Source organism: Macaca nemestrina, chromosome 7 (assembly GCF_043159975.1).
Source record: "Macaca nemestrina isolate mMacNem1 chromosome 7, mMacNem.hap1, whole genome shotgun sequence".
Lineage (NCBI taxonomy): Eukaryota > Metazoa > Chordata > Mammalia > Primates > Cercopithecidae > Macaca > Macaca nemestrina.
In genome coordinates, this window is record NC_092131.1 from 134,099,347 (window position 1) to 134,126,575 (window position 27,229).

The window sequence follows — 27,229 nt, forward strand, 5'->3', positions numbered from 1 at the left end:
AGGCTGGGCATGGCCAGGCTAATCAACAGGAGTGGTCAGGGAAGGAGGGTCCCTGATAAGTGACTCCACAAGAGGAAGCCAAAGCATCACAATAACAATCTCCCCACCGCCCCGCACCCTGTGTGGGGTGACTGCAAGGGCTCCTGGCTAAGAGTCGGTCAGCTCTCCCCTCGCCATCCCACTAAGGCCTCGCCTATAAAAGAGGTAATACTAAAGAGTGGAGGGGGCCTCCCTTCCCCTGGCTTCATTCTATGTGGAAGGACTGCTGCTGTTGTAACACTCCTGAGCCCTGTCCCCAGGGAGGGAGTGGCAACACCGGGCGGGTGGGCCCACCGGGTGGGTCCAGCTGGCCTGCCATCTCATGCCGTGCCTCCAGGCAGGCTCTAAGCCTGCAGGAGGCCTGCAGTTGTTCACCTCTGCTTACCGAGGCCACCGGGGCCACACTTGTAAATACATCCTCCAATCCAGATTTGCATAGAAGTAAAGCTGATACTTTATCTCCATCATTTCTGGGTCTCATCTGTCAGCTGGTTTTGAACACAAGGCAGCTGTCTGCAGCTTCCTTACCCACACCGAATACCACCTGCTCTCTCTTCCTCCCGGAGTGGGTTCCAAGGACCAAATGAAATCACCTGACCCTGAGGCAGTGCTTCACAGATACACTCTGGGCACATGATGGTTATTCCCCCACACAGAGCGCAGGTCCTGCACTTGGGGGCACAGTGGTGAGAGGAGGTGCTTGCACCAAAGATGTGAAGTCTTCCTGTCCACCCAGCGAGCATACCTGGGCAAATGCCATGAATGCAGAGCTTTCCACACAAGGCATTTGTTCTGAGAACATGCTTTCTCGGCCTCTGATTTCTAAAGCTTTTCCATGGTTGGGGGTGCGGGTTCCTTGCCAGCCTTTCATTTCCTTTTAAGACCTGGGAAGTGGTGTGCAGCTGTGACATGTCACTTCAATCAACTTTCCTGAGTTTATTCTTCATAATTGCTACAGAAATAGATGTTTCCCCCAAATATTCCATTATTAGCAGCAAATTGCATACCTCTAGCCATCCTGGACAGTACACAGGCATCTAAGGGGGTCAAGAAGCTCTCCACTTTTCATCTGAGCAGATCTGTGTTCCTACACAGAGTAACACACCAGAAATGGCCCACTGGGAGAACAAAATGTTTCCAGAGGTATCCGTGAGTCATTCTAGGGCCTGTCCTTACAGAGCAGCTGCAGGACCAGTGTCGCACAGTGTTGGGTGGGGCACAGGATGACTCCAGTGAGCCATGGTGAGTTAAGTAGACACTTGGGGTGCTGCCACTCATGAGTTTGTCTGAGGAAGCTGATCCTTGTGAATGGCAGGATGATGCCACTGGCCTGTTTAAAGGGGGCTGTGGTGGCTGCTCTGGGAGGGGCCTCGGAAAGGACTGGGCAGGCTGTACAGTGGGGGACATGCTGGCTGCCTCCGGCAGTTTTGGGCCATGCAGATGCCCAGAGGAATCAGGAGGGAGGATGCCAGAGGAGAGTGGGCATCCTGCTCCAGATGATACTAAGGACTCCCCTGAAAGGCGGAGTCTGCAGCATGTCCACGCCTTGAATATGGGGCCAGTGACAAGTGTCTAGATGCTCAAGGTTTGTCTCTGGGGGTGATGGCTGTGTGGTGATGCAGGTTTAAAGACACAATGCTTAGAAGGATAGATTCTCCCTTGTCCTCTCCTTTCCTTACCTCTTGAGTAAGAAAACATTTTAGGCCGGGCATGGTGGCTCATGCTTGTAATCCCAGCACTTTGGGAGGCAGAGGTGGGTGGATCACCTGAGGTCAGGAGTTCGAGACCAGCTTGCCCAATATGGTGAAACCCCGTCTGTACTAAAAATACAAAAATTAGCCAGGTGTGGTGGCCTGTAATCCTAGCTACTCCAGAGGCTGAGGCAGGAGAACTGCTTGAACCTGGGAGGCAGAGGTTGCAGTGAGCCGACATTATGCCACTGCACTCTAACCTGGGCCATAGGGCGAGACTCTGTCTCAAAAAAAAAAAAAACCAAACAAAAACAAACAAACAAACAAAAACAATGAAAGATGTGAATTCTCAGATTAAAAAAACCACAGTGATTTCCAAGTAAAATAAATATAAAATCTATACCTAGAAAAACTATAGTGAAAATGAAAGCGCCAAAGAGAAACACATATTGCCTAGAAAGGGTAGCAATTTGGCAGTCAGTAGATTCTTACCACCAACAGTAGAAGTTAGAGGACAACAGAGTATCTCCAAGGTACTCGGGATAAATTATCCACCTAAGCTTTTAAACCCGATTAAACTAACACTTAAGAGTTAGGGCAAAGGGAAGCCAGTCCTAGAACAAAAACTCAGACTGTTTTACCACTCACAGACCATACTGACAGAACTCTTGATGTACTTCAGAAAGGAAAAGAAACCTCCGAAGGAATGCAATCACAATGAGGAATAACTGGCAAGCATGTGGATAAATGTGAACAAGCAGTAACGATATAAAGCCACAACCGCAGTAATGATTTTGAAGATCTAAAAACAAGGGGAAATGAAATTCTGGACTGTGATAACGTGTAAGAAGGGAGTGATGAGAAACTCTAAAACCCCGAAGTCTGGGGGGAAAGGGGCTGTGGTAAGGACTGCTAGTTGCCGCTGGTATCCATTCTCTCTTTCTTCACTGTGGTAAGAGTTCTGATTTTAGCAGGAGATACTGTCACCTAGCAGAACAGCAGCACTCCCAGCCTCCCTGGGGCTCAGTTTTGGCCAACGCCATGTGAACAGATACACTGTGTACCAGTTCCTAGAAATTCTGTTCTTAAAAGAAGGGGCAAGCATTTCTACACCCTTTCCTCCTATCCTGCTGGCTGGAGCTTGAATGTCCTTTAAGGAGCTGCCAGATCAGGCTAGGCACCCTACTTCCTGTCTGCTTTTACATGAGTAAGAAACACCCTCCTATCTTGTTTAAGCTGCTATTTGTTTTTCATTATATACAATTGAAGCTAACTTAGGGATAAGCAATTAGAGGCCAGAAACAGAATATGATTTCCAAACCAACGTAAAACTAAATGTGAAGGAAAAAACTGGATATATTAAATAGTTTGGATATTTGACCTCACTCAAATCTCATGTTGAAATGTAATCCCCAGTGTTGGGGATGGGGTCTGGTGAGAGGTGACTGGATCGGGGAGTGGGGTTCTCAAGAATGGAATGAGTTCTCACGAGATCTGGTCCTTTAAAAGTGTGTGGCACCTCCCCACTACCCACTGTCTCTCTTGCCCATGTTTTTGCCATGTGATGTGCCAGCTCCCCCCTTGCCTTCTGCCATGACTGTCAACTTCCTGAGGCCTTATCAGAAGCTGAACAGATGCCTGGAGCCATGCTTCCTGTACAGCCTGCAGAACTGTGAGCCAACTAAACTGCTTTTCAGGTTACTCGGTCTCAGGTGTTTCTTTGTATTAATGCAAGAATGGCCTAAGGAAACTTCACTCCGGCCAGGCGTGGTGGCTCAAGCCTGTAATCCTAGCACTTTGGGAGGCCGAGATGGGTGGATCACGAGGTCAGGAGATCGAGACCATCCTAGCTAACACGGTAAAACCCCGTCTCTACTAAAAAAATACAAAAAAACTAGCCGGGCAAGGTGGCGGGTGCCTGTAGTCCCAGCTACTCGGGAGGCTGAGGCAGGAGAATGGTGTGAACCCGGGAGGCAGAGCTTGCAGTGAGCTGAGATCCGGCCACTGCACTCCAGCCTGGGCAACAGAGCAAGACTCTGTCTCAAAAAAAAAAAAAGAAACCTCACTCCAATAGAACGGACAAAGAAGAAAAAAGAAATCAAAAAAGTAGACAGAAAGTACAAAATAGGACTGTAGGGAAAAAAAACCTCAAGTATATTAACAAACAATAAATATACATGATTAATCAATTGATAGAGCCTTAGTTAAAATTTAAAACATCAACAATGAAATGCAGAGATTCATGTAAAAGAACACAGAAGTAAAGGATAATCAAACATAGCAAATACTAACCAAAAGAAGATGGCATAGCTCTATTAATAACAACCAAAAATAAAATTTGAAGGAAAATATATTACAGATAGAATCACCTCATAAAGACAAAAGACATACTTTGAAATGAAGACACAATATTTTGACATATGCAACTTAACATTACTGCCTTAAAACATATAAAGCAAAAATGGACAGGAATGCAAGGAGAAACAGACAAAGCCACAGTAGTAGTGGGAGATTGTAGCATACCTCTCCTAGAAATTGATAGATATAATGCAGGTAGGAAATCAGTACAGTCATAAAATATTTGAGAAACACAATAAAGTTGATCTAAAGTACATCCATAGGACATTGCATTCAACAATTAGAGAATATATACTCTTTTATTTTTTTCTGAGATGGAGTCTCACTCTGTTACCCAGGCTGGAGTTCAGTGGCGTGATCTTGGCTCACTGCAAGCTCTGCCTCCCGGGTTCACACCATTCTCCTGGCTCAGCTTCCTGGTTAGCTGGGACTACAGGTGCCCACCACCACGCCCGGCTAATTTTTTGTACTTTTTTAGCAGAGATGGGGTTTCACCGTGTTAGCCAGGATGGTCTTGATCTCCTGATCTTGTGATCTGCCCACCTCAGCCTCCCAAAGTGCTGGGCTTATAGGCGTCAGCCGCCACGCCTGGCCGAGAACATATACTCTTTTCAAGCAGAGAGAACACTGGGGGGACAAACCAAATGACCATGTTCTAAGGGAGTCTAAACAAATAACAAAGATCTGATGTTATACATAGCATGCTCTCTGGCCACAGTGGATTAAAATTAGATAATAACCACAAGATAACAAAACATCTTTCACTATTTGGAGATAAAAAATACTTCTAAATAATCTGGTGTAAAAAAATCCTAATTGAAATTGAAAATTACTTAGAATTGAATGACAATGAAAACACTGCATGTAAATACTTGTTGAATGCAGCTAAAGCAATATCAGCAGGCAACTTCATAGCTTTATAGGCATATGTTAGGAAAAAATATTGAAAATTTATGAGCTAAGTGTTTAATACATTATAAAAAGAACAAAAAGTATGTCTAAAGAAATAATAAGATGGCAAATAATAAAGAATATGAAGGAATTAAATAGAAAGATGTCATGAAGATGATCAAAATTGGGAAAGGGAAAACAAGTAAATATCAAGAAGGGAAAAAAGACACGTAACCACAAATCCAGTCAAAATTGAAAAAGAATAAGGGCCTACCGTATGAATGATATGAAGCCAACATTTGAAAAATGCTGAGAGTGACAACTCAACAGCAGAAAGGGGGTGTGAGATAAGTGGAGAAGTGATAATGGCGGTGGCTGGCAAGGTGCCAATGAGTGCTGACAAAACATCACCCCCCGCAGGGGCGTCAGAGGTTTCAGAGTCCTAGGATCATAGTTTTAACTTTTCAAAGCACTTCATATCCATTGTCTCATCTTATTTCAAGAAGCAGTCAATTAAGTAAAGGCTGCTACCCCCTTAAAATCTTAGTAACAGCTTTTCTAGTTCCTTAACAGGGAGAAACAAACCATTTACACAAAGACTGAGCCAAAGTGGAAAATTTTTGCTGCTATCAAATCAACAAACAATAAAGAGGAAAAAATTGCTAAAGACACTGGACATCAAAACTTTGGGTAAATAACCTTAAATGAAGTATCTTTTTTTTTTTTTTTTTTTTTACTATTTTCAGCTGTGATGTTCCAGAGTTATCTGACCCTCACTCAGTTCAGTGGAATGGGCTGCTGAGGGTCAGGAGTGCAGGGAGCTGGCTGGGGAAAATTTGGAAGAAGAGCATAACAAAGGTCAAAGTCATCAGACCTAGTCTAGTTTTCTACAGGATTGAAAATTACCAATTATTCTCAAGTTTCTGCTATTAGCAACTAATGTTTTCCATCTGAAACAGACCACGCCCTTTTATAAAAAAGGAAATACACAAAAGGAAGCAAACTGTTAGAAAATTCTGATCATTTTGCATCCCAGCAGCAAATTAAAAACCATCAACAGAACTCACTCTTAGCCTTGAGCAATATTTTCTAAAACAAAACACAAAGAACCTGTGGTATTTAACTATTCTGTTATTGATTTACTGTGGTTTGCAAGGTAACGCTGAAGAAAATTAAATGTACAGAAGGCTGAAATGTGTTTTCCATGGTGGTGAGTGGTGTGACCCGTGTTTTCCAAGGTGGTGTCGCTGGTCATGCGCAGAAAGAAAGACTGAGGGAGCACACATTGGTTACAAATAAGCTGGCCACCTTCACTGCGGAGCCTCATGAAACCAAAGTCTATTTTCACTGTTAAGAAAGTTATTTAGTTGCAAGCTTCCTTCTTATGGTAGCTGTGTCTATTTTACCGAGGGTCTTTAATTCAATAAGATTCACTATGGACGTGCGGAGCGGCTTCTATGTGCCTAGATCTAAGCCTGGTTTTAGAATCTAAGGACTTTTCCTTGGCACATTCAGGACTCTTTGGTCCTCTCAGAAAATAAAACCTCAGTAGTTTGAAGTCCACCTTAATTACTGATTCAAGATGAAAATAATCATATTGCTTCAAACTTGGACATTTATATACAACATGATCAAAGAGTATATTTTCTATGCAGTGAAATGGCCAGTTTCCAAACTTAGGGGCACTTTACAATCTATAGGCCACTATACTTTGACACCCTTTTCTTAGACTAAGAATCTGGAAGTTAGAACTTGAACATTTTAATTTCAGGTAGTCCCTCAAGCTTTTCCTTAAGCCAATTTTCTTGTATTTTAGACTTGATTCTAACAAGCTTAGTATCTGATTTCCCAATTGAAAGCACAAGAGAAACAGCCAAACAGAAGGGGAAGAGGAAGGTCTGTTAAAGGGAGGAACAAGAACAGCAGCAAGAAATGACATCTACTAGCAAAACTATACAACAAAAACAAAAAACCAGCTTGGGGTCAACCAGCCTAGGGACGAATGGCCCTACTCGTGTCAATATCAGGAGATACTGGTATAGAACATGGCAAATAGACAATGACCATAACAATGAGCTTAAGAATTTTTTGGTTTTTTTAGAGATGAGGTCTCACAGTGTTGCCCTGACTGGACCACAGTGGCTATTTACAAGCACAATCATTGCACACTACACCCTTGAACTCCTGGGCTCAAACGATCCTCTTGTTTCAGTTTCCCGAGTAGCTGGAAGTAAATTTAATTAAAAAAAAAATTAAATCCTGATGCATGTAAGCTGTTTAAGAGGATAGAGAAGTGTTATAATACATTTAAGACCTCTGGCTTGTAATTGTTTAAAGTTTGATTTTATAAAGAATACACTAGAGTTATCTGAATAATTTTCTTACATGGAGCAGCTCATCCACCTATGATGTTGCCATGTGAGATTTAGAAAATCCACATTAAACACAATGAAGGCTCTCACTTTGCCCGCTTTTCTGTAAGTCTGCCATGAAGCACCATGCTCTCTCACGGGGACAGACAAGGCTGCCGATCCTCTGAATTCAGTCAAGACATATGGGGCCGCTTTGGGCCCAAGTTTACCTTGGCTTCTTTGCAGAGAGTTTGATTACTTTTAAGATTTATGGTCAAAGCGGGGTGAAAAAAGAAATACCTCACAGAGCAGATTTATAACTTCATCTTGATTTTTAATACCATTAGGGATGACATCCTATGACATAATCTTGGAATGACTGCAGGGTGACTCAGAAACTCAGTGGGAAGTTTTATATTTTAGGGTCTGGAGCATTTTGTAGTTGCAAGGTCAGGTAGGAAAGGACCAGGGAAATGAGCCAGAGAGACGGTCAGAGAGTGAGTGTCAGCTGGTTTAATTTTCTGTGTCAACCCCGAAAATTAGATAAACAATGACAAACCAGGCTTTTTAAATGAACTTGTCACTTCTGGTTTTCTTGATACAGAGCAACATTTTTCAAGTCCTGGTAGGCCCAAAGACAGATTTAACCCCTGAGAGGTGTATCCAAGTGTTTCAAAGTCCTCACATCCAAAAACAAAAGGTTTAGTCTAACCCTATACCCCTTGAAAGAAAAACTAATTATCCTTGAAATTTAAATACTCTTCTCATAACAATTAAGGGAACTTTGCCTACAGTCAAAAGGTCCAGTCCTTTGCAGGAGGGTCTTAGCAACGTCCTAGTTTTTTCTTTCCACCAGACCAACTCAACCCTTCAACACAGTTCCTTTGATCTCAACCTCCTTTTGCAAACATGACCTCCAACCACTGTTCTAAGCAATACTGTCCACATTGAGCAGGTACTGGCTCTCTTCTCACCAATGCAGGTGAGCAGAGACCTGGCCCTGCCCCTCCTCTGCCTGGTGCTTTGTCGTTATGAAGAGGTAGGAGGTAAGAACTGCCCTGACTTTTATATGCTTTGTGCTATTGTAAGTCTTTGTTGCAGCTATGACATTCTCCCTGGTGGTGAGGGGAACAGATCAGTGAATCTTCCTAATAGCTCCCCCTATTGCCTTTGCTGTAAGGATATTTATTTAAAGACAACCCAGTTTGAATATGTTGATTTGGAGACAGAAATACTTATATTTACTGATACCAGCATTTGAGTAGGGGTTTTGATTCTCCAACTGGCTTTCGAGCTCATTATCTTATTTCAGTGTCACAACAACCCCATGAAGTAGCTGGATGGCATTACTGTTACTTCCTTCAATTTGTGGATTTTGCCAAGGTAGAGTTGGGATTTGCACTGGATGTCAGCTCCCAAACCTGTGCCTTTTGTGATGATGTGCAATATAATAGCAGCCAGTTGTGAGCACTTACCCTGTGCCAGGTGCTCATTAGGTGCTTTCACTGACATTAGTTCACGCGATCTCCAAAAGCCCTATCAGAAAGTAAATGATAACCTATTTTATAAACAAGGACACTGCACTCTAAGGTGTTAATGACGCCTGAGCCCAAGTTTCTTGAGGTTCTTGGCCTTCACAGGTCAGTCTTTCCCTACACTCCACTCCACAAGTGGTCAATACAAGCCCCTGCATAACAAAGTCACAGAGTCTGCCCTAGAGAAAATATGAAACAGGTGATTTGAAGCCCTTTGATCCTTCAGTCTTTGCCTCATCCCTCAACTCCAGTGCCCCTTTTCCTGTTTAATGCAGAAGAGTCTCCTCTTCCAAAGCTTCAAAATCATCTGATGCCAGCTAACTGCTGACATTAAGCCAATTCACAGGAAAGTATGAATAACTTAAGAAGGGCACTAGGGCCATGTGCATTTGAAAAGAAGATGCTTGGCTCCTGCCCAGCTGTAGCTCAGATATCTCACAGGTGGACTATTCGTGGCGTGAGGGGCTCTGAGTAGACAGGTAATAATTTACCTGTGGTTTCCAGGAGTCCTGTGGATTTCATTCTCTACAACACAGCTTATTCCCCCTAGCTCTGACTCTGTCTTCTGCAAAATATGGAGAACAGCATCAACCTCACAGGAGGACAGTGTGTGTGAAATTCCTAGCCCGGAGGCAGTTCCATAGTCATGACTACCAATGGCCTAAATTTTGCAGTACTTTTCATACTCCTTTTCTAAGGAAATTTTTATAACACCTAACACATGTTCAGCACTAAGTGTGGCAGACATTAGGACATAGGTTTTGTTTTGTTTTTTGTCTTTTTTTTTTTTTTTTTAAATGTGACTGGCTCTCCTGACAGCTGCAGTAGAGAATTAAAGGCCCTGCTTTCCACATCTTAAGGACCCTCACCACTCAGTAAGCAGCCCCTCCTCTGACCCTCAGCCCTAAAGACCCAACTTGCTCCCCATTTAAAACAAGAATGACCAGACCTCTGGGTTTAGAATTCCATGTAACTAAACCACAAAATAGGAAAAAGGAATCCCAACTGTTGCACTTGTGCACAGCCTATAGACAAGACGGCAGTGCCCTCAGACAGCATTTCAAATACAGTTTATTAGTGTGTGATATGAAAAGGGTATTTTTATTGCATGATATAATGCAATGGGACCTTGGGCGCTCTGTGGAAAGACCTCACACTCAGAAGTGTAATGAACCCGTAGTCCCAAAAACATTATACTGTACATTAACCTATCATTAATGGCACATTAGGGCTAGGGGCATTGCACGCTTGCTGGTCAGGGCTCCATCAGGACAGTGTTGAGAAAACCACACAGTCTTCCCAGGCTTAAAACAAATAGAAAAAATAAATATTCCTGATGTCTACAGGCTGCTTTAAAGGAAGTTCAATCCAGCTCTGCCTTGCAATTTCCAAGCCTGCTTTTTTAAGACTGGAAGAAAGATACACAACTAAACAAAGGGAAAAGAAAATGACTCTCTTGTAGTTTACCCCCAGCTACTGGCTATTCAACCTCAATGTTGCTCAACAAGGTCATCAGCAAACAGCACCTTGGTAGTGTAAAAGCTGCCCAAAGGACACTTGGGCCTGGACCACAGACTGCAGAAGTGGGAAGGGGCCTTGGAAATTGTGTGTCCACTCCCTTCACTGTCTAGATGGAAAAATCAATCTTCAATAAGATGAAGGAAGAGACAACACATTCAACAGAAAAACAGGCAAAGAATGTGAAAAAAATACACGTGGCCAATAAACATATGAAAGAAGTGTTAATCCTCATACTTAATAAATGTAAATTAAAACAACTACTAGTTCCTTTTTTTTTTTTTGAAACAGAGTTTCACTCTTATTGCCCAGGCTGGAGTGCAATGGCGCGATCTCAGCTGACTGCAACCTCTGCCTCCCGGGTTTAAGAGATTCTCCTGCCTCAGTCTCCAGAGTAGCTGGGATTACAGGGTGCCCCCACCATGCCCGGCTAATTTTTGTATTTTTAGTAGAGATGGGGTTTCACCATGTTGGCCAGGCTGGTCTTGAACTCCTGACCTCAGGCGATCCGCCCAGCCTCCCAAAGTGCTGGGATTACAGGCATGAGCCACCACGCCTGGCCAACTAGATACCATTTTACCACTGATTAGGTTGGCAAAGATTAAAATCTGATAATTTCGTATCGGAAGAAATGAAGAAGAGTTAACATTCTCATATCCAGTATACAAAGATGTATACATAGAGACACGGCCACTGTCTTAATAAAAAAAAATTCTGGAAATGGTCAAAATATTCTATGACAGGGTCCTGGATAAATAAATATGATACATCCAGAGTATGGAATACTATGCAGCCGTTAAGAATGAGGTTGATCTTTATATTATATGGAAAGACCTCAATGACATACTAAGTAAAAAAGCAAGGTGCAGAATAAAAAGAATTAAAAATTCTAGAAGGATACACAAGCTACTATTAACAATACTTATCTCTAGAGATTGGGGCTGGAGGATATGGAGGATTGGAAGGAGACTAACTTCTTACTGTATATCTTTCTGTACTGTGTATTTTTTTTTTTTTTTTTGAGACAGGGTCTCCCTTTGTCCCCCATGCTGGAGTGCAGTGGTATGATCATGGCTCACTGCATCCTCGACCTCATGGGCTCAAGTGATCCTCTCACCTCAGCATCCTGAGAAGTTGAGACTACAGGCAGTGCCACCATGCCCAACTAATTTTTAAATCTTTGTAGAGACAGGGTCTCACTATGTTGCCCAGGTGGGTCTTGAACTCCTGGGATAAAGTGATCCTCCTACCTCAGTCCCCTAAGAGCTAGAATTATAAGCATGTTCTACTATGTCTGGCCAAATTTTTAATCATAATTTAAAAACTAGTTTTAGCAAACAAATGATGATGATGGCAGGAATAAACATTGCTTATGAACCTATTATTTTTCAACTACTATGTTAAGTGCTTATGTGCTTCACCTTATTTGCCTTTTCACAAAAACAGAAACAGTAAATTGGTCACTATTATCCCCCTTTCCATGTAGTGGGTACTAAAGTTTCCAGGGGTGAAGTAACTTGCTCAAGGTGACTCTCTTACCCATCCACCTTCAACAATGAAGCAGAGTATTTACAAAATAGAGAAATACTTTGCAAACTTAAGACAGCCTGAGGCCACCTTCCTGGGGACAGCCTGCACAACCCGGCAATGATTCAAGGAGGTGAGGGGAAGGCAGGACAAAAGGCTGCTGACTGGCTGAGGCCAAATCAAATTTCTGGAAACATCTTATCTCCATATAAAAAACGGGGAGAAGTCCTGGGGACCCCAGAGCTATACATGGTTTAAGTAAATAATGCTTGCAACCAGGGACTCAAATACATAAAGCGAGTAGTTCCCTCATTAAATATAAATTAATATCAAAGGCAACACACGCGCAGTTCCATGAAGAGGACGCTGTCTCAGATCAGCAGAATTTCAAGGTGAGAGCAGGGGCTGAGAAGTATCCACAGCAGTCTCCACACCTTAGGACGGTGCTGGGCCAAGAAAGTCGACTGTCTTCTCATTCCTCCGTTTTCCCCAATTTTATTAAGAGCCTTATTATTTTTGGGTAATAGACTGTAGTAACATTTTTAAATGCTAAATTGTATTTGTCCTAGGGTCTGCCAGCACATGCTGTAATTACAATGTTGATTAGTAAACATTTTAAATATATGACAGACAATGCAGTTAAGGCCTACCGTTAGGTCAATATGTGATTTAGATTTGCCATTTAAAAAATCTCATTTAAATTTTGCATACATTAATCACTACCATACTTCAAGGTTCTGATATCCACCTGACTACAATATTAAAATAAAACTTGCTGCCCCAGGGAAATCCTACTTATTCTTAATTGTTTCGAGGCTTTGATGGGCTTTTAATCTAAGATTAATTTATGCAATTTTAAATAACTCTTCTTATGATTAATAAGCTTGAAAATTAAAAGGAGTCTAAAGCAATTATAATGAGCATTTGGTCATAACCTCATTAGAAGAAGGAGCGAAGGATACAGCTCTGGAATTCTTACAAGACTACAATTTAAGGTTACTTTTAGAGAAGTCAAACATAGTTCCTGAAATTGCAAAGGCAGGTTAGCAAAGGTCAGTGTTAAAATGATGGCTAGCTAGATTAGCATACTAATGATTTTCCCTGATAGTGACAGAAAGGACACAGAAAAGAAGATGCAGAAAGAGAGACAAGTGACATGCTGCCAAGCAGCTACAAGCGCTGAACTCGGTTTCCCATTCTTTTGGCTAGAGACCTTCGCAAAATCTGAGAAACAGCCAAAGGGTTAGGACATTCCTATGCATGAATCAGCTTCAGCCAGAGGGTCTGGCCCACCTGGGGCAGGCAGAATCAGTCCTGTTGTCTGCCCTGCCTGCCTATCTGTCTGTTATGGACCAGCCACTTTCCTGCTTAAGAACCAACAAGAGCTTCCAACTGCCCCACTACTCTCTGGTGTGGACAGCCGTTCCAGATCACACTGGCCCCAGGCAGCTAACTTTACCCCATCACTTCCAAGGGTCGTTTTTGTTTTGGCCAGGGTGGGTTCTTCACTGTCCTCGTTCCCTCCGGTCTCAGCCTGTGCCATTTTCTCTCCCTGGAATGTCTTCCCTCTTGTTACTAGCAGTGATGATGATGACAATGACAATGACGATGAAAGTGGTTACCATTTATTGAACACTTATGTTATGCCAGACACTGTGCTAAGTGTCTAACATTTTTATCTCACTTGAATTTCACACTTTGCGATACTCTATTTTTGTAGGTAAGGAACCAGAGGTAGAGAGCGTTCAGTAACACGCTGCAGGATGGAGAGCTAGGAGAGGAAGGGAGAGGGAGGGGAGAAGTTGGCTTTCTGTTCTACCACCACTTTCCAAATTCTGTATTCAGGCCGGAGCCAGGCATCCTCACTGACTACTATGGCCCCTTAGCCACTGTTCCCTGAGCTCCCGCACCACCCAAGCCAGCAGCTTGGCACTCATCCTGCCTTCTTTAAATGCTGCCAACAGGCATGTCTAGTCTGCTCCTGAGGACATAGATGTTTCTTATATTCTTTCTGAACCCATCATGGCACCTCACAGACCTGGACAACAAATACTTGTTGATTAACTGGTTTACAATAATTCTGTCCAACAAGATGCTCATTACGTTTTACCGATAACAATGGGCAGACAGGAAAAGTTACAGCTTCCAGTGAATGGGAAGGAATGTGCTTCATCTTGTTTGGATTTTCAACCACAGAGACCGCTCCAAGAGACTACCAATTCAGTGTACGCCAATTGCAAACATTCGACATACATATAATTTACTCTAAGTCACATTAAGCTTCCCTAAACACATGTATCTTCCAAGAGGCAACAAGCTGGAAATACCCAGGAACATCAGACAGATGAGAAAATCATGACCCAAAGAGGCTGAATGACCTCATGTCCCACGTATGTCTCGCACTTCATAGTTTACAAACACTTTCATAAACTCTATCTTCTATAAGTTAAAAAAAAAAAGAAACAACCCAACAACTAAAGCCCCTGTGAGGTTGGTATCATTACCCCATTTTACAGATGAAGCAGCTCAGGCTCAGATGGGCTAAGTAAACAGCTGCTGCCGGCCCCGTTTCCTAGAGGTGGTGCCTGTACTTGAAGCTATATTTTCTGATATCCAATTCAATCTCTTTCCAGTTTCCCAGGTTGCTTCTTGGCTCACATTCACATGATAGACTGATTTTCAAGCTTTGAAAGACCATCCTTAGCCTCTCCATGCTTTACACACAACACGTCCTGTCAGTTGTCAGATCACAAACCCTTCTACCTTTCCACTCCTTCCATCAAGGTCATAGGATGAGCAAGGTCATGGCTCCATGCCAGGGCCCCTGCTGCCCCCACGCCTCCAGCACCTGTGTTGGGGTGTAGACATCTGTGGGTTGTCTTCTCCTCGCTGTTTCCCTTCTCCTTTCATGATGGACCCTGATTGTTTGGCTTGACTACTTTGTATGTATGATGGATTTGTGTTTGCTGGATTAGTGTCTGATAGCCCTCTGTATTCTCTATAGCTGTGCCATTCAAGTAGTTGTCCTGTGAACTGCTTGCTGCTGGCCTGCAATGAGACAAGTAGCCATGCTGCAATGTGAACCGCACACAGCTTCCTTCGCTCACAAAGTTTTTTTTTTTTTTTGAGACGGAGTCTCGCTCTGTCACGCGGGCTGGAGTGCAGTGGCTGGATCTCAGCTCACTGCAAGCTCTGCCTCCCGGGTTCATGCCATTCTCCTGCCCCAGCCTCCCGAGTAGCTGGGACTACAGGCACCTGCCACCTCGCCCGGCTAGTTTTTTTGTATTTTTTTAGTAGAGATGGGGTTTTACCGTGTTAGCCAGGATGGTCTCGATCTCCTGACCTTGTGATCCGCCCGTCTTGGCCTCCCAAAGTGCTGGGATTACAGGCTTGAGCCACTGCGCCCGGTCACAAAGTTTTGCTCCAAAAAAAATGTCAGCTGAACTAAACAGAATGTTTTCAGACTGGCTTGATTTATATCCTGCCACAAAATCCTTATCTTCCTGTGTTTAAGAAACAGTTTGGGGCCAGGTGCAGTGGCTCACACCTGTAATCCCAGCACTGTGAGAGGCCCAGGCAGGCGGATCACTTGAGGTCAGGAGTTTGAGACCAGCCCAGGCAACATGGGGAAACCCCGTCTCTACTGAAAATACAAAAATTAGCCAGACATAGTGTTGTTCATGTGTAGTCCCAGCTACTCAAGGAAGGGCGGGTGCTGAGTTAGGAGGATCACCTGAGCCTGGGAGATTGAGGCTGTGGTGAGCCAAGATCGTGTCACTGCACTCCAGCCTAGGTGACACAGTAAGACTCTGTCTCAGGGAAAAAAACAACAACAAACAAACTACCATTGGTGCACAGCCCATACTCCGAGTTCAGCTAAACTGTAACACCTCTGCACATAGAATGTGCTCAGTAAAAAGTTTGTTGAGTTAAAGGTAATTTCTCCCAAACTCGAGGAACATCATCTCTTGGAAGCTGCCCATTTCTATACCCATGATGGCAGAAGTGGAAAGGTGGAAAGGTTTGTGACCAGACAGCTGTCAGGACACACTCTGCCCTCAGTTTTTGCCAAAACCAAAACAACAATGATTACATAAATTCTCGCAGCTTCCCCTCAGATAACCAATTAACAGACCAGGGCAAACTGTTGGTAATTACTTTCTCTTTTGTGTTTTGTTTCTACTGAGGTTCGGGCTTCAACCAGGCCCCCCGCCACCTGGGGATGGGTGGAGAGTGTGTGCAGCCATCTGCTCTCTGCCTCGACCATGGCCCTGCGGATGCAGCCTGTGGCATCAAGGTGGAAGTGACCATAGGGAGGGGGTTGAGCAAAGCAACCTACCGGGGCTCTGGCTGCTGAAATCCTGTAAGTTTCTCTGCATGGTCCTGTATTTGTATTTAGCTTTATTTTTCTAACTGCAAGAAATAGTTTGACTTAGTGGAAATTCTCTAAACCACAATAACAATCCTCTGCCTACTATGCAACAATGGGTATAGCTCTGATGTTGTGCAGTAGGACAGTCCTGTGTTCTTCCTGGCTGTGTGACTCTAGGCAAGGAAATAAACCTCTCTGAGCCCCAGTTTATGCATCAATAAAATGGGAGTAAGAATAATCCTTATAGTGTTCATGTGAAGGTCAAATGAGATAACTTAGATGAAAGAATGCTCTAACTTGTTTAAAATGTTTTCTCTTATATAACAAATCCATTTTCTAAAGATTATAAAACAGGATCCTTTCTGGATTCATCTTCAGCCCCAAGTTAGGTGCAATTGTTACTTCAATCTCTTCAAGTTTGTTTAGAGAAAATAAATTGTAGTATGAATACTGGCTAGTGTGGCTATTAGAGGCTCTGGTACTTTTCCTTATGACACAAGCTGCCTTTCACACGTGTGTGCAGAAAATATTCTCACATAAATACCCAAATGTCCGTGGGTCCCAGCTCACCTGTCACTCCATTCTCAAAGCCTCCCCAGACACCCCTAATGGAAATTCATTTCACCTGTTAAATTCATATCATTTTAATTCAATGACCATTTATTTGAGCATTCTACTCAGGCTGGAGACTGGGCTAGACGCTAAGGATACAAAGACAAGACATGATCTCTTCCTCGAGGGATTGTGGTCTCCTTTATTGACTGTTACCACAAGTTACTGCCACAAAGTGCGAGGAGTGCACTAATAGAAGTATTAGTCAGGGTGAAGGGTGACATGCAAAAGGAAGTCCTCAACCCAACTGAAGCACGCTTAGGAAAACTTCACAGAGGTTGTGCCAGTTGGGTCTCAGAGGTGGAGTAGAAGTTCACCATCTGGTGGTGAGGAGACAGCACAAGCAAAGACATGACTGTATGAGGACGCCTCACGCGTCTGGGGACTGCCAGAGTTGGGAGCACAGGACTCCACAGGAGCGGCCTGAGGTGAACGGGTAGGCGAAGGTAGGAGGAGAAGGTGAGGGAGGGTCTCTGGCGATTCTCGCATTCTATCCTATGCTTGGTTGTGTCTACCCTCACCTTCCTCACTGGACTGTGAGATGGCTGGGGGGTCAGGACTTGAGGCTGACATGCTGCCTCCTTGGCATCAGGCAGGATACTGGGCACAGAGTGGACGCTAAGACATAAAAATGGCGAGTGCAGACTGAAATGCACATCTGTGATTCCCACATCGGCTTCTCTCCCTGTCTCACAACAGTAGAAAGGGCTTCTGAAATACAAATCTGCACCAGACGTGCAGAGGTTATAATTCAGCCGGTCCCGTAAAAGCCATCCTTACACCTTCCTTTGGTGCTTAACCCACTTTCCAGATGATGCAGCACTGCTGCCTGCACAGGAGAGCTGAAAAGGGGGCCATTTCTGAAGGCAGGAAGGAGACAGCGCCCAGCCGAAGCTCTGCTGACCTCCCTGACAGGGGGGAGGAAGTCTTGTTTTGGAGAAAGGACTTTCCAGTGCAGAGCTGGTGCCACAGGCCCTACATAAGCCAGCATTCCAGGGTTGCCGATCTGCCTTCCCCAGAGTTAGAGCAAGAGTATTCCAGAGGCAAAGCTGTGGCTTAAAAAAAAAGTCATGTTTAATTTAAAAATTAGAAACTGGAGCAGGCTGTGAGCACAGGGGTTGATTGAAACAAAATTTAAATTCCTGTCAAGCCCATTTAAACACGGGGGCCCTTCATAGACAATTAGCTGCTCCCTGTGAATGCTGAATAAACTCAGGCCTGGTCACTGTGAGAAGAGAGGCGCCTACTGTGAGGCGCTGAAAAAAAAAATTAACTAAAATCAGGCTGTATGAAATATTTAGCCTTCCAGTATATCACAGGGGTTTGAAAGTGTAAACAAGACAAAAATCGATTCCTCGGTGCCCTCAAATCAATCCCCCAAAATGGTTAGGGCATCTGTTTCTGCTAAATTTTGTTTACATCGGCAGATTTGCCTTAATTGCAGTTGTTTATCTCTCATTGTCCCTGGGGCCCTAATCTCCCGATTACTAATACTTAACACTCATTTCACATCTAAAGCTACTTCTAATCCTCAACAGGTTTGGGGGGCTCTTAAAATTATTGAAACTGCAGAGGCGGGAGACACTGCCTCTTTGTGAAAGGAACATTTTCTTATCTACTACCAGCTGGGCCCAATCATCACCAGGGATGGCGACAACAAAGGTGCTAAAAGGCTCTTCCACAATGACTGCTGCTCCACTGGGGATTCAGAGGAGAAAAAAGAGCTTTGATGGAAAAATCTGAACAAGAGGCTAAAGCAGTCCAGCCAAATAAAGTTACTGTCATAATCAAATGCTGTCAATCACCATGAAAATCCAATTAAAAATGTTTCAGCACAGCCCTCTTAAGTGGAAAAAATGTACCCTATTTATACAAATTTTTGTCAACTCCACACCAATCCCACAATTAGAAAGTCGTGCTATTAATTGAATCCCCCTCCCCCTCAAATTTAGAAAGAGATGCAGGCCATTCAGAAGCCTTCTGAGGAAGCTAAGACACACACAGGCTAACAATTAAGAGTTAATCGGTTTACATTTGAAAATTCCATTTTCATTTGTGTCAAGGGAACCTTTGCACAAATAAATGAATGGTACCTATTCTCCTACTTCAGAATCAGTGACCATTTATATGAAGAGAACAGAGAAACGGTAAACCAGGATACTGGAAAGAAACTAGTCCACGCTCCAGCAAATGTCTCTCAGTAGACCAAGGCCTAATGTTTAATTCTAATCTTGAAAATTAAATAGAGGACGGTAGGCCCAAACGTCTCCACTGCCTTTCTGTAGTCTCTAAATGGCCAAGTGAACCTCAAATTATCTGCAGGCAGATTTTGCCCCTCAAATAACTCTGTATCTGAAATCACAAGACTCATAATCCCCAAAGGTCTCTCTCAAAACTGCTACAAATTAAAAAGCAAACAACCCATTAAACAAATCCAGCTGGTACAACTGTAAATAGGAGCTTTCTAATATTTTCCCCAGCTCTTAAAATTCCTGGTTAGACTGGTTAATAATTGATAAGAACTGCATCTATTTATGGGTGTGTACTTACAGGAAAACAACTTTGCTACCTTCAACAGCAATTCCCAAATCCCAGGGACTAGTTTTAGGATCCTTTTATATTTCTCCCACAAACGGCTGAATGTCTCTGGTCTTTTTCAACTGAATCCGTTATTCCCAAGAGCTGGGGAGTGGGTGGCATGCATCTGATGTGCAGACAGATAAAAACCTTCGGGTCCCCTGTCATCAATCTAACAGGCAAAGATGGTGCTAGCCAGGAGGTCTCCTCTAGGTTTTGGCTCTCTAATAACCTCTGGATGTGGAGTTACTTGCTTGAGGTAAATTCTCAAGTGGTCAGAATGCATGCCAAAGATCATACGTGCTGCCTATCACCACCTGGTTAGCACCTCCTAGCTCTGCCCATACATCCAGAGTGGGATGGCTAAACCCTGGAGCTGGTTCTGATTGGTAATCCTCATGCTATACTGGTTGTTAAATGTTTTGAATATTATCCCTGTATTCAAACATTCAATATTCAAATATTGCAATATCCTAGAAATTTTATTATTTTGGCACCAAATTTTCTAACTCCGATGATCTCTCCTAGCACGAAGTCAAACAAAAACCTTTTTTATCTGGCCACATATTCTAGTGTGGCCACCCTAATTTACACTGCATACTGTAATGTCCAGGGATTGCTTGTTCTTGGATTAGTTTCTTCAGCTTTACTCTGAGTTCCTGGAGAACCAGATATATGTCTTGTTTGTCTTTATCTGTTCAGTGTTTACTTTATCTGTACAGTGTTTTACTGGATTGGATTAGAGAGAATAGCATGTGCAACCAACACTGTTTTGCCTAAATGACAGCAGACTAGGATAGGCACTGAATTATAAGATCATGATCCTCCTTCAAGGAACTTACAATCTAGTGGAAGAAAAAAGGTATTAAACCAGTGAGTTTCCCCTCTGGCTGTCCTTGTAATCACCTAGAGAGCTTTAAAGGTTAAAAAAAAAAAAAAAAATTACCTGCTTCCTGGCCAGAGCTTCTTTGATCCGGGTTGGGATCCAGGCATTTTTTTTGTTTTGCCTTTTAAACCTCTGAGGTGACTCTGATGAGCTGCTAGGGTTGAGAGCCGCTGTACTACATGGACTAACTTGTGGCCATAAGATGAAGATATAATTAGATGCTGCTCCAACCTAGACACAATACATGCTGAAGGGCTTCAGAGAAGGGAGCACACAACTGTGAAGGCGAAGAGTAGGGAAAAGCCGCAGGGAGGAGGACCAAGACCTTCCAAGGGAGGGGAGAGGAGGTTCTTTTAGGCTGAGGGCACCACTCAAATAACAGAAACTTCTAATGAGCTGAGTCATGGCCAATGAGGAACTAATGTGTAACGTACTTTAAAGACCCCCCTTAGCCTCCCCATGCCGCGAGCTGCCGCGAATCTGGCATGGCACTGAAGAGCAGCCCGACTGATCCACTTTACTGCATCCAAGATAACCAAACTCTTCCTGTGTTCAATGAAGGCTACACAGCTTCACTGTGCCTTGAAACAAGGTACTGGGAAGATGACAGTCCAATAAAACACGAAAGAGGCATTACAGACATGAGTTCAAATAACTACAATCTTAAACAGGCAAGTCATCACTGTACTAAGAGATCTGACTTGACTGATGGAGGAAAAAAGTTATGCTTAACTGGGAAATTAAAACTGTCAGATCACCATGATCAAGGAATGACAGACTTTATCTATATCTTGCTTGCTATGTGCATGTATATAAAGACATATACATACACACACATATTTATCTGCTAAAGTCTTGTGAAAAGATTAAGTGGTCACATCTATGGAAAAACAAAGCCTGTTTTCTTAGGGTTATAATCTCTCTGTTCTTGCTGAAGTGCTAATGTGTCATCAAAAATTCAAATTAAAGCTGTCTGATTTAGTGCGATCTCAAGTATCCAGACAGTGATTCTGCCGTTGTAATTATGTGCAATTAAAAAGCTAAAATCAACTTCTTTACTAGTGGGTTCCTCTTTATAAGCAGACACAAACAGATGATTTTAATGGCCTTCAGAACTTAAAAAAAAATCCCATGGTTGTCAGCTGGACCCTACGTGGGGCCCCCTTGCTGTTGTGATGACTTTTGTGCATGATGGAAATATTCAGTTGAAGTTACAATCCCAGCCAGTATTTCTCACTGCAAATTCTGGGTGGCATAGCTAATGAGCTACCTCCAAATGAACAACTGAAAACAAAATGATGTTTACAAGAATGAGTGGCTAGACACATTAGGAGTCTGGCCCTAAAGGTTCATTTTAAAACACACTCCATACGACACAGGTAATAGCCATCTGTAGTGAACTACATTCAAGTTCACAATTTATTAACCACCATTAGTATTTTAAAAAGCTTAGATTTTTGCAAGCACAGGGTGGATGAGCACTTTCTAAGGGGGCTATGGAAATGCACCTTTCTTCATATTTGTGCTCAGGGCACAGGTAAGCCCCGGATCAAAATAAACCAAAACTTATCTCTGGCACATTTAGTAGAATGTGGTGATTCTTTCGAATTGATCTGAGCCCCATGTTTCTAGTAAGCAGTAACAGATAAGAAATCCCCCTACCCTTCTGCTAACCACAAAGGATCATGCTGCTCTCACAGAGGTAAGATCCTTTTCCATCTTTCCTCGTGACTTCCCTAAGACTTGCTGGTGACCCCCTTGTTTACCTGCCTTCATAAGACCTCAGAACCCTCCCTTTTCTTTGAGCCATTCCTCAGTAATAAACACTCTCCCTACTTCAATAGCCTAAATAAAATCACCTTCTTAATTGTCCAGTACATTTTGTCTTTTATAGCGGTCAGAAGATTTGGGTCTAATAAAGAAACAAAGCCATTTGGTGTGAAGCCCAAAGTCACACTGGAATTTGAGTGCTGGACAGACACAAATCTAACATCATGGTTACCCGGATTTTTAAAAGGACCATGCAGATGTGCAATTTATCATATACCTTGATTAATTGAGAGAACAACCATCCATACTATCTGAAAATGTAATTACAATCAGGTTTGGAAAAGCAGAAAAGCTACCAGTGACAATTTAATTTAGAGGAGTTAAGTTAACATCTCTTAGCAAGTAATTAAATGTTTAAACAGATTTTTCTAGAGCAGTTGGGTGTTTATTAGCCCCAAAACATTACCACCTCTTATACATAAAGCCTTAGCTGAGAAATGAGATGTCTTCAAGTTTGCAGCTGCTAGGATGACATGAAGGAAAAAAATCCAAAAGTACTATTCTGATTTTAACTGATACCCCGCCTTCTGGACCCACGCCAGCTTGGTGTATTTCCAATGCCACTATTTACTTGCTTTCTAAGCAAAATGTCAAATTTCAATTGCAAACTGCATACTCTGTTTCTTTTTAGGTGCCTGGATTGAAAACCAAACCTGAGGAAATGCTAAATGCCTTTAAAGGATGCCCTACTCTGGAATGTACAAGGAAATGCACAAAATAACAGGCATTACTAGAACCTAAGGAGAAAACCCATGTTTTTAAACAATTACTAAAGCAGTATAGTAATAGCATAAAGACAATTTCTTCGCCAGCTTGTTTCTCTGAAATTCTCTCTGCCACTGAACAGCTAGAACAGATAATAACTATTAGTAAATCAAACTCCTCTGCAATATCCAGCTGTGCCTCACACATTTACATACAGATAGAATGGGTATATGTTTTTAATATGTATGTGATACGTACTTTTACCACAGCCGAAGTGCATGCTACAAAGGAGGGGGAGAATGGGAATCAGATCAGCATGAGATAATAAAGTGGCCTAGAGAAAGTATTAGCCAGCGATTGATCTCAAACCGGGATGCTGCTTCTTCTGACCTGATTACTTACTATGCATAGATTCCATTAAATAGAGCTTAGACACGGAAAGCTTCTGGAAACACTCTAAATGCATAGAAAGATCTACCGTACTCTGAGCCCAAATTGTAACTGTGTGGGTGCCCACAGCCCACACCTTCCCTGCTCAAGTTAAGGCCCACAGACAGGCTAGGCAGGGAGGTTAAAGGGCTGCCTGACGCTGGTGCAAAGCCCTGCTGAACCCCACAGAAAGCACCCCACTCCCACCCCCAAGCAGGCACTTTCCTGCGGAGTGAACACCTCCCTCCCTACAGTTAGCTCCTGGCCAAGTAACTCTAAAGGACAGAAGCAAAGGAGCTTAACAATCATTGAGGGTCAGGGTCCCCTTTGAAAAATGAAACAGTCATGAATTCCTCTTTTTGGATGAAAAGGCACATCTCCACATGCATAGATAACTTTGGATGTAATTTCTGGGGCTCTGACTTCCTAAAGTCACAGACCATTGGTCAAGGGCTGCCCCCTCGGTTTTGCATATAAACTGAAGTGGAAAGGGGATGGGAGTTGGCTGAGGTTACACAGTGAAGGGATACGGTGGAGGTTCTCCCTGCTAAGTCACATCCTGACCTTAGCTACCAAATAATTCTGAAGGAAGATTAATTCCTCAGAGGGAATTCCTTGTGGTTTAGAGAAGCAAATCGTGTATACAGTAATGTCTCACATATCCCTTTTATTTCAAAATATTTAAACACAGAAGTTGAATAGCAAAACCAACCTGAACGCCCATCTTAATGCTCTCATCTTAGGCTGTCTTTGTTCCTGAGTTTAAGGGTCTGATTTTTATGTTTTAGGATACTTCATTTTGATTATTGACAATTAAGGGAAATTTCTCTACCATCTTTGCACTATTGCTCTCTCCCTTCTTGCTGCAGTCCTACCAATCCTTTCCGACTGGCAAGGGGCTGGCTTTTTCCCACATAAGCCATGGAATCCCTGCATTGTCTGAAGCCTGCTGAGCATTCTGTCTGCTACCTCCTCAGGGTCTCCACTGTCTGAAAATTTGTCCCTAAGTTTATTGGTCCCAGTTCACAGAGCTGGGGCAGCACTGACACAGGTCTTTCCTGTGAGTTGCGGCAGTGTGATTTAAAAGCAGATTCTTTAACAATGGAATCATTATCACAGGAAAAGAATTGGAGGTGGAGGTGGAGGTGGGGGTGGGGTTCTACCTGCCCTGTGTCGGCATGCTGAATGTTCTTGGCTGCCTACATGCTTACTTTACCTTTAAAGCAGGGTTTAAAGCTGACTCCTGATTTCTGCAATTGGCTCTTAAAGAGTTGAAAGTCACAACTTTTCAAGGATGAGGGACCTCCCTATACATGAATGGGAGTCCATTCAAGATAATTCACTCAAGAAAAAAGATCCATGTGGGTGGGTGTGCTGTTTCCAGGGTTCCTTCTACAGAAGTGGAATGTCTTAAGAGATTGCCCAGCTGGTGGTGAATATGTTGCCTATTTGAACTCCACCAGGTCAATGTCGAAGGGGTTTCTGTTCCAGCAGGCACTAGAGGCTTCACATTGCTCTGAAAATGTCTGAGACCGAGATATACTTATGCTTTACCCATCCTGTTTCCTTTGCCTGGAATGGCCCCTTCAAAGCTATTAAAATTCACTTCATCCTCCAAAGGCCCCTTTCAAATGCTACCTTCTCTACCCAGTTTTTCCTCATTTCCCCAAATGGATCTCCACAGAACTCTGCAGTTCTTTTATAAGAGTTACTTCATTCTAGTTATCTGTATACTTACTATAGCCCGAAAAGACTATCTGTGTGGCTTCCTCTACTTTATATCTTCTGCTGAATCTAGAACAAGACTGTGCACAGTGGTCTATCAACTACCAAATTCAATTATTTACTGGGTTCTGAGATCTCTTAGGATGCTGTAGATGCTGATGATAAAACTTTTGAGAGAACTTCTGACGTAGCTTAATGGCTACATGCCAGAAAACCACAGCAGCTCAAATGTATCCTGGCCTCCTCAAAATGTGGGCATTAAATGAGTTTCTTGGTCCAACTTTAAAATACTTTCACTTAGGATATAAAACCCGAAAACTATCGTAAGAACAACCACACAAAGTGGAGGGCATAAAATAACTAAACAACTAAATGAGTTCTAACAACGAGATTTAAATGGTCTCCAAATTCCAACCTTGAGTTTTACACTCATCTTTAAGACTCACATGGTCAAAAACTGCCAAGATGATGATTTTATGACTCGATAAGGGGTATTCTGGTATAAACAGTGACCCTACCACCTAAGTGTCCACTCTGCATTGCCCAGACCCAGGAGTAAGGGTGATCTGGCCCACCAGTCCTATATTCTGATTTACTTCGGCTGGGATTTGCTGTGTTCGCTGGTAAAGGTCACATCTGGAGTTCATATAAGAGTTCCCAAATAGTGAATTTATAACTTCCAGTATTTCCAGCTGCCCATCTCTAATTTTCTTTCTTTGATTTGGAAATGGAGGCCTACAGGGAAACCTTGACAATCCTGCAGACCTCACATCTGAAGCGGCCCATGCAGCCCATGCTGGTACCCTGCTGGCTGGAGTAACCGTGCTTGGGAGATAAACTGCTCTTTTTGTGAAAGGCACAGGCCCCCACCCAGAGTGACAAATGGGCTCTACAGTTCATGCATTCCAGAGGAGGCTCTCGGCTTCCAGATGGGAGCACCATCAAATAGGTTGTAGGCGGGGAGAGAAAAGGAAAAATTAAAGCCATTAATATGCTGGAAGGAATAAAGAGGCTGGTTCCTTAAGATTGGGCCCCTAGGATGTGGCTCAGGTTCCTTAAGACAAAAGAAAACCCACTTTCTTTCCCATCCCCTATTGGGCCCAGTTTTTGCCCAAAGTCCAGGCAGGGCTCACTCTCTGACCACAGCAGCTTCACATATAGTCTATTGTTCCCTGCCTCCTCACTGAGCCCTGCCAAAGCAGTGGTGCCTCACCACTGCTATACCTCTGGGAATGCATTCATTTAAAATCAAACAGTGAGCAGTACTAGAAATAATGTTAAATTAAGTATGGAATGGTGCTTCCTGTGACTACATTTTTCATTGTATTTTATTGATTTATTGATATTTATTAATTAAAAATGTGGGACAGCACACAACAGGGTGTAGAGTTGTAAAGAGATATATCTAAATACCTATGTTCTCTCTCTCACACACACACACACACACACACACATATCACTTGCTTTCAAGGCACTGAAAGTACTCACCCTTTAGCCTTGTCTTTATGATGTGCCACCCTGGAGTGGTGTTCCTTACCAATATATACATCCATATACATTTATGGGTGTATGTGTGATCTGCAGATGTTTTATTTATAAGTGGCCAACTCATTGCAGCATTGAAACATGCATTTACAAACAAATATCTGTTTTATGAAATGTTATTCCTTTGTTTTAATAGCTGAGCTATCCAGCCATAGCACAATAATACACAAGGTAAATGGGTCTCCATCTCTAGAACCTGTTCCAAGTTTTCTCAAATGTGACTAACTGCAAGAATTTTCCAACCATCAAAGAGACCAAAAAAAAAAGAGACCAGTTTATTCTAGACATGAAACCTGCAGAGTTATAAATTGCAGAGGTTTTTAGGGGTGATCTTTAACTTGAAACTACCCTGAAAACTGAGATTTTGCTCTAGGGAACACGAAGGAGGAAAGTACCTTCCTGAAAAGCATTCAGGATGCAAAAAGGAAACGTACTGTTATTTTACATTCAAGGATGAAATCCATATTATACAGAAGTTGGGGCACTGAAACTGTTTATTAGGTTGGAATACAAAGGATGAAAACCTCTGAACTGGTATCTGTAAAATGTGTATTATTTAAAGAAAGTGAAAGAAAATTGGTAGGAATTTGCTCTGACTGTAGAAATCCAAAGGCAGGGAATGGTATGCAAAACATTAG

The 27,229-nt window shown here is 42.8% G+C and overlaps 1 protein-coding gene and 1 long non-coding RNA gene across 6 annotated transcripts in view; one reads left to right on the forward strand and one right to left on the reverse strand.

The window, feature by feature from the left end:
* The window catches only part of LOC105488046 (mitogen-activated protein kinase kinase 5), a 262,603-nt gene that overhangs the window by 6,984 nt on the left and 228,390 nt on the right, over nt 1-27,229 (reverse strand). Inside the window, exon 23 of one of the 5 annotated variants that reach the window (XM_071101147.1) lies at nt 15,831-25,968. The exons of the other annotated variants lie outside the window; for them this stretch is intronic. Within the exon in view, the coding sequence (XP_070957248.1) occupies nt 25,936-25,968 (33 nt within the window). The 3' untranslated portion in view covers nt 15,831-25,935. Of the gene's footprint in view, nt 1-15,830; nt 25,969-27,229 lie in introns of those variants that run through there. 5 annotated transcript variants of the gene reach the window in all.
* Nucleotides 129-22,928, forward strand: LOC139364445 (uncharacterized). The gene is made up of 3 exons (XR_011626411.1): nt 129-204; nt 16,098-16,273; nt 22,819-22,928. It is a non-coding gene; the product is annotated as an uncharacterized lncRNA (long non-coding RNA).